Consider the following 15,000-nt stretch of genomic DNA (forward strand, 5'->3'; position numbering starts at 1 on the left):
AGCTTTTCTTTTTTAAGGTCAAATAAATGTGGCGTATTTATACTTTGTTATTCAAACAATCCTTAACTCAGCTGAAAAATAGGATTACCTCTTGAACTACTGCAAAATTTGTTTCATGCAACTTTGTGTTCAATATTTCAGAATGAAAAGCAGCTAAGCATCTAATAAAGTTCAGTCCCTCAATTTTCTTCTCCCTATGGGAAAAAGAAAGAAACAACAAAATCATGCATTAAATGGGGCTCAACTGGAACAGGATCTCAGATTTCTTCTTTTGTGTGTATGGAATACTGCCAACGAGGAGACTCTGAGTATTTTCCCTTATCATGTAGGAAGCTCAAATAAAAAGATATGGAAAGTTTTGTTCACTCCTATAGTTCTCTTTCATGATTCAGAACACTTTTTAAGAGCCAAAACCACTATTGACAGTCAAACTAAGTTCATGCTTTGTAAATAAAAAGGAACATTTCTCCACCAGTAAGAATGTCATATTCTTTTTAGAGCACAGAAGGGAAAGGAATGGCAAATAAAATGTGAGGGAATCAGTAAAACAAAAATGGAAGGAGATTAAGTAACTACGTATTACTTTGTTGGTGAGTATATAATCCAAGTGCAGAAAACCATCAACAGATGTTTCTGTAACTTGTATTTCTTTTTCATTATCTTACCTAATGAGCCAGATGAAGTGTAGGTGAATACTAACAACAACAGGGTAGATTCAAGTGGGATTGGGATATAACATTTTAAACTTGATGGTTTCCATCTTATATGTTTGAAAAATGTAAGCTGAGTTTCCTTAGTTGGTAATATTGATGGTGGTTATTTTTCTAAGCATTTAAATCCCCTGAATAAGTTATGGAAAATAGGGAGAAAAGACCTAAGATTCCAAGCTGGCAAGAGTAAACCTATTTAATAGCTGTCTGGTTCAATATTTTCATTTTTTGGTTAAGCACAAAACTGTTACAGTTACCATTCAGATGCATAAACAACCAGATTCTGTATACAAAGTAAATAACAGAAATTGGAGTTAAGAGAGAGGAAAGCAGAAAAAGAAATTAAGAAATAGTGGCTGAAATTTTTTGATCAAAGCTATAAATTCTCAGATCCAAGAACAAATCCTAAAAAGGATAACCATAAAATAAACACAAAATGGAACATCATTATCAAATTACTAAAAAGAATGTTGAAGGGAATATTCTTAAAAGCAGCCATAGAAAAAAGGGCAAATTACATGCAGGAGAACAAAGATAACAATGATAAAAGACTTTAGCTCAGAAATATGCAAGCCAGAAACCCACAGAACAAAATTTAAGTGCTAAAAAGAAACTGACAAAAAATCAACTTAATTTAAGGAGGAATATACAAATCTTAAACTATAGTTGGAGATTGCAAAAGCCCAGTAACTGATGGAACAAATAAACAGGAAATCAGTAAGGATACAGAAAACTTAACACTATCAGCCACTACCAACCAACTTGATCTTCTTAACCTTTATAGAACACTACAAACAACTTCAGAATGCAGATTCTTTTCAAGTTCATGTGAAACATGCATCTGCATGGTTTTGACATCAGGGTATACTGGTTTCAAAGAATGAGATGGGAAGTATACCAGCCTCTTCAATGTTCTAGAAGTTTGTATAGAACTGATTTCTTTCCTAAATGTTTGGTATAATTCACTAGTGAAACCATCCAAGCATGGAGTTTTCTTTGTGGGAAAGAAACTCAAATTCAATTTCCTCAATAGATATTGGGTTATATAGATTATCTACTTCTTTTTGAGTGAGTTTTGGTAGATTCTGTCTTTCAAGGAATCTGTGCATTTCACTAAGTTGTCCAATTTATGGGCATAAAGCTGTTTATCATATTCCTTTATTATTTGTTTAATAGCTGTATGATCAGTAGTGACGTTCCTTCTCTCATTCCTGATGTAGTAATCTGTTTCTTCTCTTTTTTCTTCATCAGTCTGACTAGAGGTTTATCAATTTTATTTATCTTCTCCAAGAGCCCGCTTTTGCTTTCATTTATATCCTCTATTGTTTGTTTTCTATTTCACTGATTTCCATTATATTGTTTATTATTTTCTTTTTTTTGCTTATTTTGGGCTTCATTTGTTCTTCTGTTTCAGTTTAAGATGAAAGCTGAGGTCACTGATATAATGTTTCATTCTTAATTTCATTAAATTCAAAATACTTTCTAATTTCCCTTATGATTTCTTCTTACAGTCATTGGTGATTTATAAGTATATTCCTTAGTTTCCAAATATTTAGAGATTTTACAGGTATGTGTTCCTAACTTCTAATTTAATTCCACTGTGGTCAGAGGACAAAATTTGTATAATCTGAAACCTTTTAAATTACTTGTTTTATGTTCCAGAATATGGTCTTTCTTGGTAAATGTTCCTTGCAGACTTGAAAAGAATGTGAATTCTGTTGTTTTAGGTGGAGTGTTCTATTAATGTCAATCAGGTCAAGCTGAAAGTCTTCTATATGCTTACTAATTTTCTTTCTACTAGTTTTATCAATTAATGAGAGGATTGTTTGAGTTCCAACTATAATTGTGGATTTGTTTATTTCTCTTTGCAGTTCTACCAGTTTTTGCTTAATGTATTTTGAAGCTCCATTATATGGTAATATAATATATATAATATTATATTATATAATAGAATATGGTTCAGGATTGCCATGTCTTCTTGATGAATTAACTCCCTTATCAATATAAAATGGCCCTCTTTATTCGTGATGTGATAGAATCCTAAGATGGCACCTTGATTCCTGTCCCAGGTGTACATGTCCTGAATAATACTCTCCCCTTGAGGGTGAATATGATGGGATATCACTTCTCTCAATCATGTTACATTATATAACAAAAGGGATTTTGCAAGCTGTCCTACAGCTCACCGATCCTCTGTTCATGTCTTTCCTCTAGCTTCTTTAACACATGGATTAGAATTTTAACTATAGTTATAACGTATAACGTCTTTGTCTACTAATTCTATCATCTATATCATTTTTGGATTAGTTTCAATTGTTTGCTTTTTTTCCTTTTCATTATGGGTTGTATTTTCCTGCTTCTTTGCATGCCTGGTAATTTTTTATTGGATGCCAGGCATTGTGAATTTTTATCTTAGATATTTTTGTATTCCTATAAATATTTTTGGGCTTCATTATGAGATATAGTTAAGTTACTTGGAAAGTCTGATCCTTTCAGGCCTTGCTTTTATGCTTTGTTTGGAGAAACAAAACTAGTCTTTAGCCTAGGGCTTATTCATTCCATAGATGAAGCAAAACTCTCCTGAGTATTCTACCCAATGCCATGTGAATTATAAGGTTTTCCACTCTGCCGGTGGGGAGAGAAAGTATTCTTGGCCTTGTATACGTCCCAGGGAACGTTCTTTGTAACTTCTATGAGTGGTCCTTGTTCTGGTTTCACAAGTATGCCTTGACCAAATACTCAGCTAAACATTTGAGAATAATCCTCTGAAGGTTCTTAGAGTTCTTTAAGGAACTGTATCCTCCTCTAGCATTCTGCCCTGCAAGCTCTAGCTATCTTGGCCTCCCCAAACTCCCAGCTCCATCTCTATCTCTGCTGGTATCTACATGGTTTTCCCCTCCCTAAGCTGTGCAGGAAGTTAGCAAGGGCTCACCTTGTTTGTTTCTCAGGGATCACTGTCTTTCACTACCTGGTTAACAATATTCTGAAAACCATTGTTTCATATATTTCGTATTATTTCTTTAGTTCTTTCTGATGTGAAGGCAAATCTAATGCCTGTTAATCCATCTTGGCAGGAAGTGGAATTTCAAGAGTTCTATTTTGGCCATGTTAAATTTAAGATGTCTATTGGCATCCAAGTGGAAGTCAAGGAGGCAGTTGGATTACAAGTCTAGAGCTCAAGAAGATACCAGGGATTCAGATATGCATTTATGAGAAATCAGAGTACGGATAGAATTTAAAGCTATCGAACTGAATGAGATCATTTAAGAAAGGGGTTGGCAAACTATGGCTCACAGACCAAATCTAGCCCCATCAGAGTTTACTTCTATAAGTAAAATTGTTATAAGTAAAGTTCACTGAAACACAACCGTGCCCATTTGTTTTCATACTGTCTAAGGCTGATTTTGCACTATAACAGCAAAGTTGAGTAGCTGCAACAGAGACAAGTGGCCTGCAAAGCCTAAAATATTTTACTATCTGGCACTTTATAGGGAAAGATTGCCAGCCTGGATCTATGGAATGAATGTAGATAGAGAACGCCAGGGGATTAAATTCTGGAGCACTCCTCAATTTTGAAATCAAACAGAAGAGCAGGAACCATTAAGTACTGAAGCAGGAAAAGAACCAAGAGTCTCAATTTTTTCCAGGGTGAAATGAAAAAAAGTGTATGAAGAAGGGAGTGTCAACTGTGTCAAATGATGCTGAGAGGCTAAGTATGATGAGGACTAATAAGTGACCAGTGTTTAGCAAATGGTCACTTTTGCAGTTTTAGTGAAGTGGGTTGAAAGCCAATTAAAGAAGGTTGAGAAGAGAACATGAGGTGAAAAAGCAGACACAATGAATTAGCCTTTTTGAGGACTTTTGCTAAAAAGGGGGGAGAAAAGAAATGTGAAAATGTGAAGAAGATGTGCAGTTTAGGAAGGATTTTTAAAAACAGGAAATATTATGGCACATTTTTATGTTGATGAATATGAATCTAGAAAAGAAGCAAAACTGATGATGAGGTATAGGGTGTGGGTGGAGAGAGAGACTGAAGGAATAGGGGAGGATACGGGACAAGGGGAGCCAAGAGATGTTCCAGCTGAAGCAAGTGGAATGCCACTGTCTTTTTTTTTTTCCCTTGAGTTATTGGCTGGGCTGGCTGGGTGGCTGCTGTAGCTGTGGTAGGAACAGATAAGTATTTTCAGGATTTTTATAGGATATATTTCACAGAGAAACACTTGGAGAAATGATGAGATTTATACTTAATACCAAAAGATTTGCATAATCCATAATAAAGCTAACTATGTCCTTATGGTATGTAAGTTATAACATAACTGGTAATACAGTGTTATTAGGACCAGAGTTCAGCTACATTAATAAGTTGGAAAATACTCAGACTGCCTAAGAACTAAAATAATCATTCCTAAGACTATTTTAATAGGAAATGTTTCAAGGTTTCTAAAAATAAATTTTCAGAAAACTTTCGGAACTCAGCTTAGTTTTAAGTTAAGGATGGTGAACTCACCAATCCTCATCAGCTAAAAGCCTCAGAGCTTCTGTCAGTGCTACTTCTGGTTTGGAAAATGGCCGTAGTTCTGATGAATCCATTATTTCTGGACTATGAGTGACAGAAGGCAACCTTTCTTTATACTGTGGAATGGCTCCAGGAGATGCTTCATCTAAAACAAAGAAACATACTAAATAAAGCATTGAATAACTCTGATACAAAGGGGTACAAATAATATTCTGACCATAGACTCTATGAATATTTCTTATAGAAACTAGTAACTATTAGTTTAGTCTCCAACAAAATTGTCATACCTGGATACCAAAGCTATTTAAAACTATACTTTTTATATACAAAATTATTAAATTACATTAACTGTAAGTATATAAGTGGTTTTGCAGTCATGAGTCATATAACAAAGTCTAGCTTTAAGAGCTAAAAGTCAGTAAGAAGCATATGATCCCATTTTGTAAAAACATGTGGATATATACCTGTTTTACTATACAACCGATAACAGAAATGAAGCTTTGTGACAACTGTATATAAATTACCAATTTTTGCTATTGTTATTGAATTAATGGTATACTAAAAATCCTAAGACCATGTGTAGTAACATGGTCGATGTTTCTTCCATAATCAAACATTTACTTTCCATTTTCCAGATGTAAGGCATTGCCCTAGATATTGGGGAAACAAATCATTTGAGTGCTCAGGGTAATACCTTGAGGGCACTGCATAATGTAAGACACATGCAGTGAAGGTGTTAGAACGGAACAGACCAAAAAGATAAAACAGAATGTGTAATGGCTTTTGTAAATGGGTAAAGATTATTTTTTCATGTTAAGAGATATTTTTAAAAAGGTAATATTAAGCACTAGAAAACGACTATAATAAAAGTTATTTATCAACCATGCTGTTCTTAAGAAAAGCTACATGAAACACATGAGATACACAAATATAAGAAATTATACTTGATGCTGTATATTAATTACATATTCAGATGCAATTAAAATCCAAAGGCAACAAGATATTAATGATATTAGTTAAAATTTATTAAATACTTTGTGTTAGATGTTGTGATAAATGCTTTACAAACTTTACTACATTTAATTCTCTCAACAAAGGTGAGATGGATATTCTCATTATCTCTAATTCGCAACCGAGAAAATAACTGAGTTTTACAGAGGCTAAGAAATGTATTCAAGGTCTCAATGCTAATGAGTGGCAAAGGCAGGATTTTCATCTAGGTCTACTATCACCCTAGATTTTATACAAAGAGGTCTAAGACAGAATCCCTGCTTTCCAAACTTTATCACATACCTGATGAGAAGAGACATGCAAAAAGATGAATATGGTATTCTGGATTACTGTAGCGATAAATTTGTACCAGTTTTTGTTAGAGTAAATCACATATGAAGAAAATTATATGACAATTAATGAATATGATAAATAGACATCATTAAATTTTTTTGATGATTCAGATGCACCCTCATTAGGTTTCATATGTAAGACTGACATGTATTAAAAAAAAAAACCCAAAAAACCCAACTTTGGAATTTTACAATCCAGAAAGAATAGCAAATACAAAATAGCACTACTAACCGTCATTTATTGACATCTTGCCTGCATTGTGCTAAGTGCTTCACTTACATTATCCCATTTGATTCATTCAACAACCCTGTGTGATGGTTACTATTATTGCTACATTACAGGTGAAGAAACTGTTGCTAAAGTTTTAAGGATTCCCTCTCTATATCTACTCCACCTCCATTCTCATGAGAGAATAATTCATTAGGAAGAGATTCAGATAAACACCAAGTTATCAACCTTGGGGTTATACCACTATTTCTACTGTTTTTACCTGAAAAAAGTGAAAAAAAACAAAACAAATACTACTCTGGAAAAGGAGGTGTACAGAGTATCAATCTAAAGCAGTGCTGCCCAAACTAAGGGTTTTTTGTTTAAATGTCCCCTCCTGAAGCCTGCTACTTTTATAAAATACAATAAAAGTGTTGTGGAAAGTCTCTAAAAGGTTACTCTCACTTTTTGTAGTTATCTTGTAAGCATATTCTTCTGTTCAAAATATAGGCATGATTTCGAGGAAGCACTCTCCTTATACTGCTTACAAATAAAATCTGCAAAGCCCATATTATAGGCGAGAAAAATCACAAAATTCATTGATGTCTCCAGCAAGAATGAATATGAAACAATTTATGATTTGTTACTCTTTGTATTATTTGCTACTATTTGTACTTCTATTCCTACTGTTAACTACTGACTTAGGTAAGAAGTTTTGTGGGTTTTTCTCCCCCTAGATTCTATGACAGTAATAATTAGTGAAACTATTTAAGAATGCTGAAAATAGGCTTAAATGTCACAAATGCCTAGATTTTACTGGTACTCAGGGCTGTGTTTAACCAGTAATTTTACAGGCCAACACCTCTCATCAGGCATACTCTCAATAATTACTAACTTTGAGGATACAGAATTTTTAAAACGTTTTCTACACTTCCTGCATTATTAAAAGAAATACAAGCTAGGAAGAACTGCAAACATTCATCTAGTTCAATTCTCTTTTATATTTCTCTTAGGGAGAGGTTAAGTATGTTGTCTAAGATCACATTTATAAATTTACGTTTTCTATACTTCTTGGGTTTTTTGTTCACACCTGGACTTCAGACCCAACATCAATTTAAGAATGTTCGTTATAGTTCATACAGTTTATTCCTTAGAAAAAAAATAATAACAAAAATAATAAGCAGTAATTTTTACTGTTTATTATAGTTCACACAATTTTTCATTTCAATTTCTGATTTTCCTAGCTGCTACTATACCTAAGACCTATTCAATATTTTTAAAAATAGCACAGGAAACATGGAGCTTAATCTTGACCAGGTATAGCACCTATTAAGTACTCAATGACTAGCTGAATAAATGATAAATGCAAAGATTTTTTATCATGATCTAATAAACCAGCTTCACAATCTCAGTTACCTTAGCTATAAAATGGAATACTACCCTCAGTGAAACAAGAATATTTGCAGGGAACAAGGACGAGATCTTTGAGATAATCTGGACCTTTCAGATAGTTTAGATATTTTACATGGCCAGAAAATAGAGGCCTGTTTTCAGGTCACACAGCTAATTAAAAGGCAGAACTAATACTAAAGAAGCCAGGTCTGTCTACTGACTCCTACTGGTTTAGTGTTCTCTCCATCACAAAATGCATTGAACCACATGTCTCTTCAACTTAAATAAGCATTTGTGACATTACTCCCTATATTTAAACATATCTTACCTGAATCTGAAAACACTAAAGATGGTGACCTTTTTAAACTGGCCTCTTTTTTTCAATGGAGGGCTGAAGGCAATATTTTCTAAAGGAGAACTCTCATTTTTTTGATATTCCCACCTCATCCCCCAAAATATTTAAGTCTAGAAGGGAGAAAAACAATCAATCAGCTTCCTTTTTATAAGAAACAATATTTATTACAATAGTTAGAAGTTACCGGGTCTTTCAAATTTCAGTGTTATAGTTCAACATATTCCACTATTAGCCATATATCAACCTCAGTTAAACTATAGTACATTAGTTTTAGAATACTACGAGTTAAATAAAACCACAGAAAATGTTAAATTCCACTTACTTTCAGATGCCATTTTCTCAGTTCCTGTATGTTTCATTCGTTCCCAAGGATTCTTCTCACAATCTTTAATGTCAAAAAGTTCTTTTTCCTCTTTTCTCTTTTGTCTCATCTTGTCATAAGTAGATTTTGAAATAGAAACTTTAATCTGCATGAAAAAGTTGAAATATCTGAAATCATTCAGGGAGTTTGACATTTAAAATAACTATCTTCATCTTAGACAACTGTAAGCTATACAAAATAAACTATACATTTCTTAGTCCTTATTTCAGTAATTCTAAAACTGAGTAGAATTACCTAGTGCTAATCTCCAACTAAATTTGTGCCTCAAGATACTAGTTTGTTACTCCCTGAGGATATCCTAGGAAATTGTTGAATATATACATACACATACATATATGTATATAAAGTACATGTAGAGTATAAAGTATACTAGCTACTTTACGCCAGAATGACAACATATTTGGTGGGAAAGGAGAATAATCTATCATTTAAATGATTAAAGTTCAGGAATTTCAATTACACTGAGATTTAAAAAATTTTAATCAAAACACTTTCACTACCCCAAATCTGATATACACAAAACAATGATGCATCATTGAATTTATCCTAATAATTAGTAAATAACCTTACATCTTTTTCATTCTCAACATCAACACGTGATGGAATACTCTGCTGGACTGCTCTTCCATAAATCCCTGATGGTGGTTCAGTACTTTTAACTGAAAACGTATCCCCATTTTCCACAGAAGATATCACTGATTGGCTGCAGGTTGCTGGTACTGGGACTGGACTTCCAAATACCCCTGAAAGCAACCAACCATCAAACTGCCATTAAGTATTTATGTGATGTTACTCTGGACAGCAAAGTTTTAAGACAAGGCTCTTGTCTTCAAGAAGTATACGATATAGTTAATAAGAAAAATATGTTAAATAATCACAAAATATAAAAACACTCTAACAGGATGATAATATAAGAGGTACCACAAGATATTTCATGATAATATCAAATGAGAACACCGTATTGTAAGTTCTGAGTTCACAAGAAAGAAAGGTTGGGTGAGCTGGGGGTTTAAGATGGTTTCAAAGAGCAAGGATTTAAGCTGGGATTGGAGGACACAAAGAATTTGGATAGACAAGTGAGGAAGGAGGGGAGGACGTCCTATGAGATGGGATGCTCATAAGCAGAGCTGAACAAGTAGAAAGCATGTATGTGGAGTGAATAAGTTTGGTTGGGCACAAGGCAAACAGAGGAAAAACAGAAAACAAGTTTACAATGGTAGGTTGGAGCCAATCTGAGGAGGGTCTTTTTTTTTATTATATATATATTTTTAAAATTTATTTATTTAATTTATTTATTTTTGGCTGCGTTGGGTCTTTGTTGCTGCATGTGGGCTTTCTCTAGCTGCGGCGAGCAGGGGCTACTCTTCGTTGTGGTGTGTGGGCTTCTCATTGCAGTGGCTTCTCTTGCTGCGAAGCACGGGCTCTAGGTGCGCAGGCTTCAGTAGTTGTGGCACACGGGCTCAGTAGTTGTGGCTCGTGGGCTCTAGAGCGCAAGCTCAGTAGTTGTGGTGCATGGGCTTAGGTGCTCCGCAGCATGTAGGATCTTCCTGGACCAGGGCTTGAACCCGTGTCCCCTGCGTTGGCAGGCGGATTCTTAACCACTGTGCCACCAGGGAAGCCCTAAGGAGGGTCTTAAATTAACTTAATAAGACTCTATCAAGCAAAGAAGTTAGGAAAGCTTTCTAAGCATTTCATTCTATTTACCAAAAATAAGATGTACACCCTCAATGTCTATCATCATATTCTAGTTTTTCAACTAGAATTGAAATTAAAATTAAACTAAAATTAAATTAAAATTTAATTTAAATTAAATTTTAAGGGCTTCCCTGGTGGCGCAGTGGTTGAGAATCTGCCTGCCAATGCAGGGGACACGGGTTTGAGTCCTGGTCTGGGAAGATCCCACATGCCACGGAGCAACTGGGCCCGTGAGCCACAACTACTGAGCCTGCGCGTCTGGAGCCTGTGCTCCGCAACAAGAGAGGCCGCGATAGTGAGAGGCCCGCGCACCACGATGAAGAGTGGCCCCCGCTTGGCGCAATTAGAGAAAGCACTCACACAGAAACGAAGACCCAACACAGCTAAAAATAAATAAATTAATTTTAAAAAAATTAAAAAGTGCTTTAAATTAAATTTTAAGTTAAATTAATTTAAATTTAATTTAATTAAAAAATTAAAAAGGAATCTAGTTGGGTTGTGTTAATGAACTTGATGGGGAAATCCTTTCACAATGTATATGGATATCAAATCATCACACTGTACACTTTAAATATCTTACAATTTTATTTGTCAATTATACCTCAATAAAGTTGGGGGGAAAAAAAACACTAGTTTTAAAGGATATTTGCAAATATGCTGTTCAAAGGTTTCCTAACCCCCCTAAAATATATGATATTAATTAAGATTTGTCTAGTCTTTGCATGGGAGACAATACAATTATATTAATTTATATTGATGACAAAGTCGATCAATCAGGACTACTATTTGAATTTAAACTGTGGTAAAATGGTCTAAGCTATCCTAAAAGTGTCTTAGAAGTACCTAAACTGCACCTGTCACATAATACATCTCTGAAAATTACTGACATGAATTTACCATTGTTTCATCAGAGGATAGAAATGTCATGTTACATATTCACTTTTAATTCTTTCAATTTAACAATTTTTTAAAAAGAAAGTTCTATTCAACACCTGAATCACACTCCTCTCTATTCTTTATTGATATGCTTTGCTTACATGTGAAGAACATATTCAATTAAAAGCTAAAAAACTTTGAAATACCTTTTCCAACAACTACTACTGAGTCTTCTGATAAGGTATTTGTAGACACAAAGTCGAAACTGGAAATTTGGTGGAAATTTGATGATGACCCTGTAAATCCTAAAGAAACAAAAAAACCCACATTAAAAAATACATACTGGGGGGAGGAGAGAAGATGGCGGAAGAGTAAGACACGGAGATCACCTTCCTTCCCACAGATACCGTAGAAATACATCTACACGTGGAACTGATCCTACAGAACACCCACTGAACGCTGGCAGAAAACGTCCGACCTCCAAAAAGGCAAGAAACTCTGCCCGTACTTGGGTAGGGCAAAAGAAAAAAGAAATAACAGAGACAAAAGAATAGGGACGGCACCTGCACCAGTGGGAGGGAGTTGTGAAGGAGGAAAGATTTCCACGCACTAGGAAGCCCCTTCGCGGGCAGAGACTGCGGGTGGCGGAGGGGGGAGCTTCGGAGCCACGGAGGAGAGCGCGGCCACAGGGGTGCGGAAGGCAAAGCGGAGAGATTCCCGCACGGAGGATCAGTGCCGACCAGCACTCACCAGCCCGAGAGGCTTGTCTGCTCCCCCGCCGGGGCGGGCGGGGCTGGGAGCTGAGGCTCGGGCTTCGGTCCGATCGCAGGGAGAGGACTGGGGTTGGCGGCGTGAACACAGCCTGAAGGGGTTAGTGCACCACAGCTGGCCGGGAGGGAGTCCGGGGAAAAAGTCTGCAGCTGCCGAAGAGGCAAGAGACTTTTTGTTCCCTCTTTATTTCCTGGTGCGCGAGGAGAGGGGATTCAGAGCGCCGCCTAAACGAACTTCAGACACGGGCGCGAGCCACAGCTATCAGCGTGGACCCCACAGCAACAGGGGCGCAGAGGGAAAAACGGAGAGACTCCCGCACAGAGGCTCGGCGCCGAGCAGCGCTCACCAGCCGGAGAGGCTGATCTGCTCGCCCGCCGGGGCGGGCGGGGCTGGGAGCTGAGGCTCGGGCTTCCGTAGGATCGCAGGGAGAGGACTGAGGCTGGCGGCGTGAACACAGCCTGAAGGGGTTAGCGCACCACAGCTGGCTGGGAGGGAGACCGGGAAAAGGTCTGCAGCTGCCGAAGAGGCAAGAGACTTTTTCTTGCCTCTTTGTTTCACTGCGCGCAAGGAGAGGGGATTCAGAGCGCCGCCTAAACGAACTCCAGAGAAGGGCGCGAGCCGCGGCGATCAGCGCGGACCCCAGAGACGGGCATGAGACGCTGGGGCTGCTGCTGCCGCCTCCAAAAAGCCTGTGTGTGAGCACAGGTCACTCTCCACACCACCCCTTCCGGTAGCCTGTGCAGCCCGCCACTGCCAGGGTCCCGTGATCCGGGGACAACTTCCCCGGGAGAACGCACTGCCCGCCTCAGGCTGGTGAAACGTCATGCCGGCCTCGGCCGCCGCAGGCTCGCCCCGCCTCCTCTGTACCCCTGCCTCCCCGCGGCCTGGGTGAGCCAGAGCCCCCGAAGCAGCTGCTCCTTTAACCCCGTCCTGTCTGGGTGGGGAATAGATGCCCTCAGGCGACCTACACGCAGAGGCGGGTCCAAATCCAAAGCTGAACCCCAGGAGCTGTGCGAACAGGGAAGAGAAGGGGAAATCTCTCCCAGCAGCCTCAGAAGCAGCGGATTAAAACTCCACAAACAACTTGATGTGCCTGCATCTGTTGAATACCTGAATAGACAACGAATCATCCCAAATTCAGGAGGTGGACTTTGGGAGCAGGATATATTAATTTTTCCCCTTTTCCTTTTATTTGTGAGTGTATATGTATATGCTTCTGGGTGAGATTTTGTCTGTATAGCTTTGCTTTACAATAGCTTTATTTTACTTCACTATATTATAGCCTCCTTCTTTCTTTCTTTCTATTTTTTTCTACCTTTTACTCTGAGCCGTGTGGACGGAAGGCTCTTGGTGCTCCAGCCAGGCATCAGGGCCGTGACTCTGAGGTGGGAGAGCCAACTTCAGGACACTGGTCCACAAGAGACCTCCCAGCTCCATGTAACACCAAACGGTGAAAATCTCTCAGAGATCTCCATCTCAACATCAAGACCCAGCTTCACTCAACGACCAGCAAGCTACAGTGCTGGACACCCTATGCCAAACAACTAGCAAGACAGGAACACAGCCCAATACATTAGCAGAGAGGCTGCCTAAAATCATAATAAGGCCACAGACACCCCAAAATACACCACCAGACGTGGACGTGCCCACCAGAAAGACAAGATCCAGCCTCATCCACCAGAGCTCAGGCACTAGTTCCCTCCACCAGGAAGCCTACACAACCCACTGAACCAACCTTAGCCACTGGGGACAGATACCAAAAACAACGGGAACTACAAACCTGCAGCCTGTGAAAAGGAGACCCCAAACACAGTAAGATAAGCAAAATGAGACGACAGAAAAACACACAGCAGATGAAAGAGCAGGGTCAAAACACACCAGACTTAACAAATGAAGAGGAAATAGGTAGTCTACCTGAAAAAGAATTCAGAATAATGATAGTAAGGATGATCCAAAATCTTGGAAATAGAATAGACAAAATGCAAGAAACATTTAACAAGGACGTAGAAGAACTAAAGAGGAACCAAGCAATGATGAAAAACACAATAAATGAAATTAAAAATACTCTAGATGGGATCAATAGCAGAATAACTGAGGCAGAAGAAAGGATAAGTGACCTGGAAGATAAAATGGTGGAAATAACTACTACAGAGCAGGATAAAGAAAAAAGAATGAAAAGAACTGAGGACAGTCTCAGAGACCTCTGGGACAACATTAAACGCACCAACATTCGAATTATAGGGGTCCCAGAAGAAGAAGAGAAAAAGAAAGGGACTGAGAAGATATTTGAAGAGATTATAGTTGAAAACTTCCCTAATATGGGAATGGAAATAGTTAATCAAGTCCTGGAAGCACAGAGAGTCCCATACAGGATAAACCCAAGGAGAAACACGCCAAGACACATAATAATCATACTGTCAAAAATTAAATATAAGGAAAACATATTAAAGGCAGCAAGGGAAAAAAACAAATAACACACAAGGGAATCCCCATAAGGTTAACATCTGATCTTTCAGCACAAACTCTGCAAGCCAGAAGGGAGTGGCAGGATATACTTAAAGTGATGAAGGAAAAAAACCTACAACCAAGATTACACTACCCAGCAAGGATCTCATTCAGATGTGATGGAGAAATTAAAACCTTTACAGACAAGCAAAAGCTGAGAGAGTTCAGCACCACCAAACCAGCTTTACAACAAATGCTAAAGGAACTTCTCTAGGCAAGAAACACAAGAGAAGGAAAACACCTACAA

General features: G+C 37.8%; 1 protein-coding gene across 3 annotated transcripts in view; it reads right to left on the reverse strand.

The window, feature by feature from the left end:
* TOGARAM1 (TOG array regulator of axonemal microtubules 1) overlaps nt 1–15,000 on the reverse strand; it is an 85,992-nt gene that overhangs the window by 20,005 nt on the left and 50,987 nt on the right. For all 3 annotated transcript variants that reach the window (XM_082452029.1, XM_082452030.1, XM_082452031.1), the window contains exons 9-13: nt 11,684–11,782; nt 9,477–9,649; nt 8,847–8,991; nt 5,218–5,371; nt 89–194 (exon numbers count right to left, since the gene is read on the reverse strand). In XM_082452029.1, coding sequence (XP_082308155.1) covers nt 89–194; nt 5,218–5,371; nt 8,847–8,991; nt 9,477–9,649; nt 11,684–11,782 — 677 coding nt within the window. The remainder of the gene's footprint in view (nt 1–88; nt 195–5,217; nt 5,372–8,846; nt 8,992–9,476; nt 9,650–11,683; nt 11,783–15,000) is intronic.

This window comes from Balaenoptera physalus (genome assembly GCF_965194825.1).
Source record: "Balaenoptera physalus genome assembly, chromosome: 2".
NCBI lineage: Eukaryota > Metazoa > Chordata > Mammalia > Artiodactyla > Balaenopteridae > Balaenoptera > Balaenoptera physalus.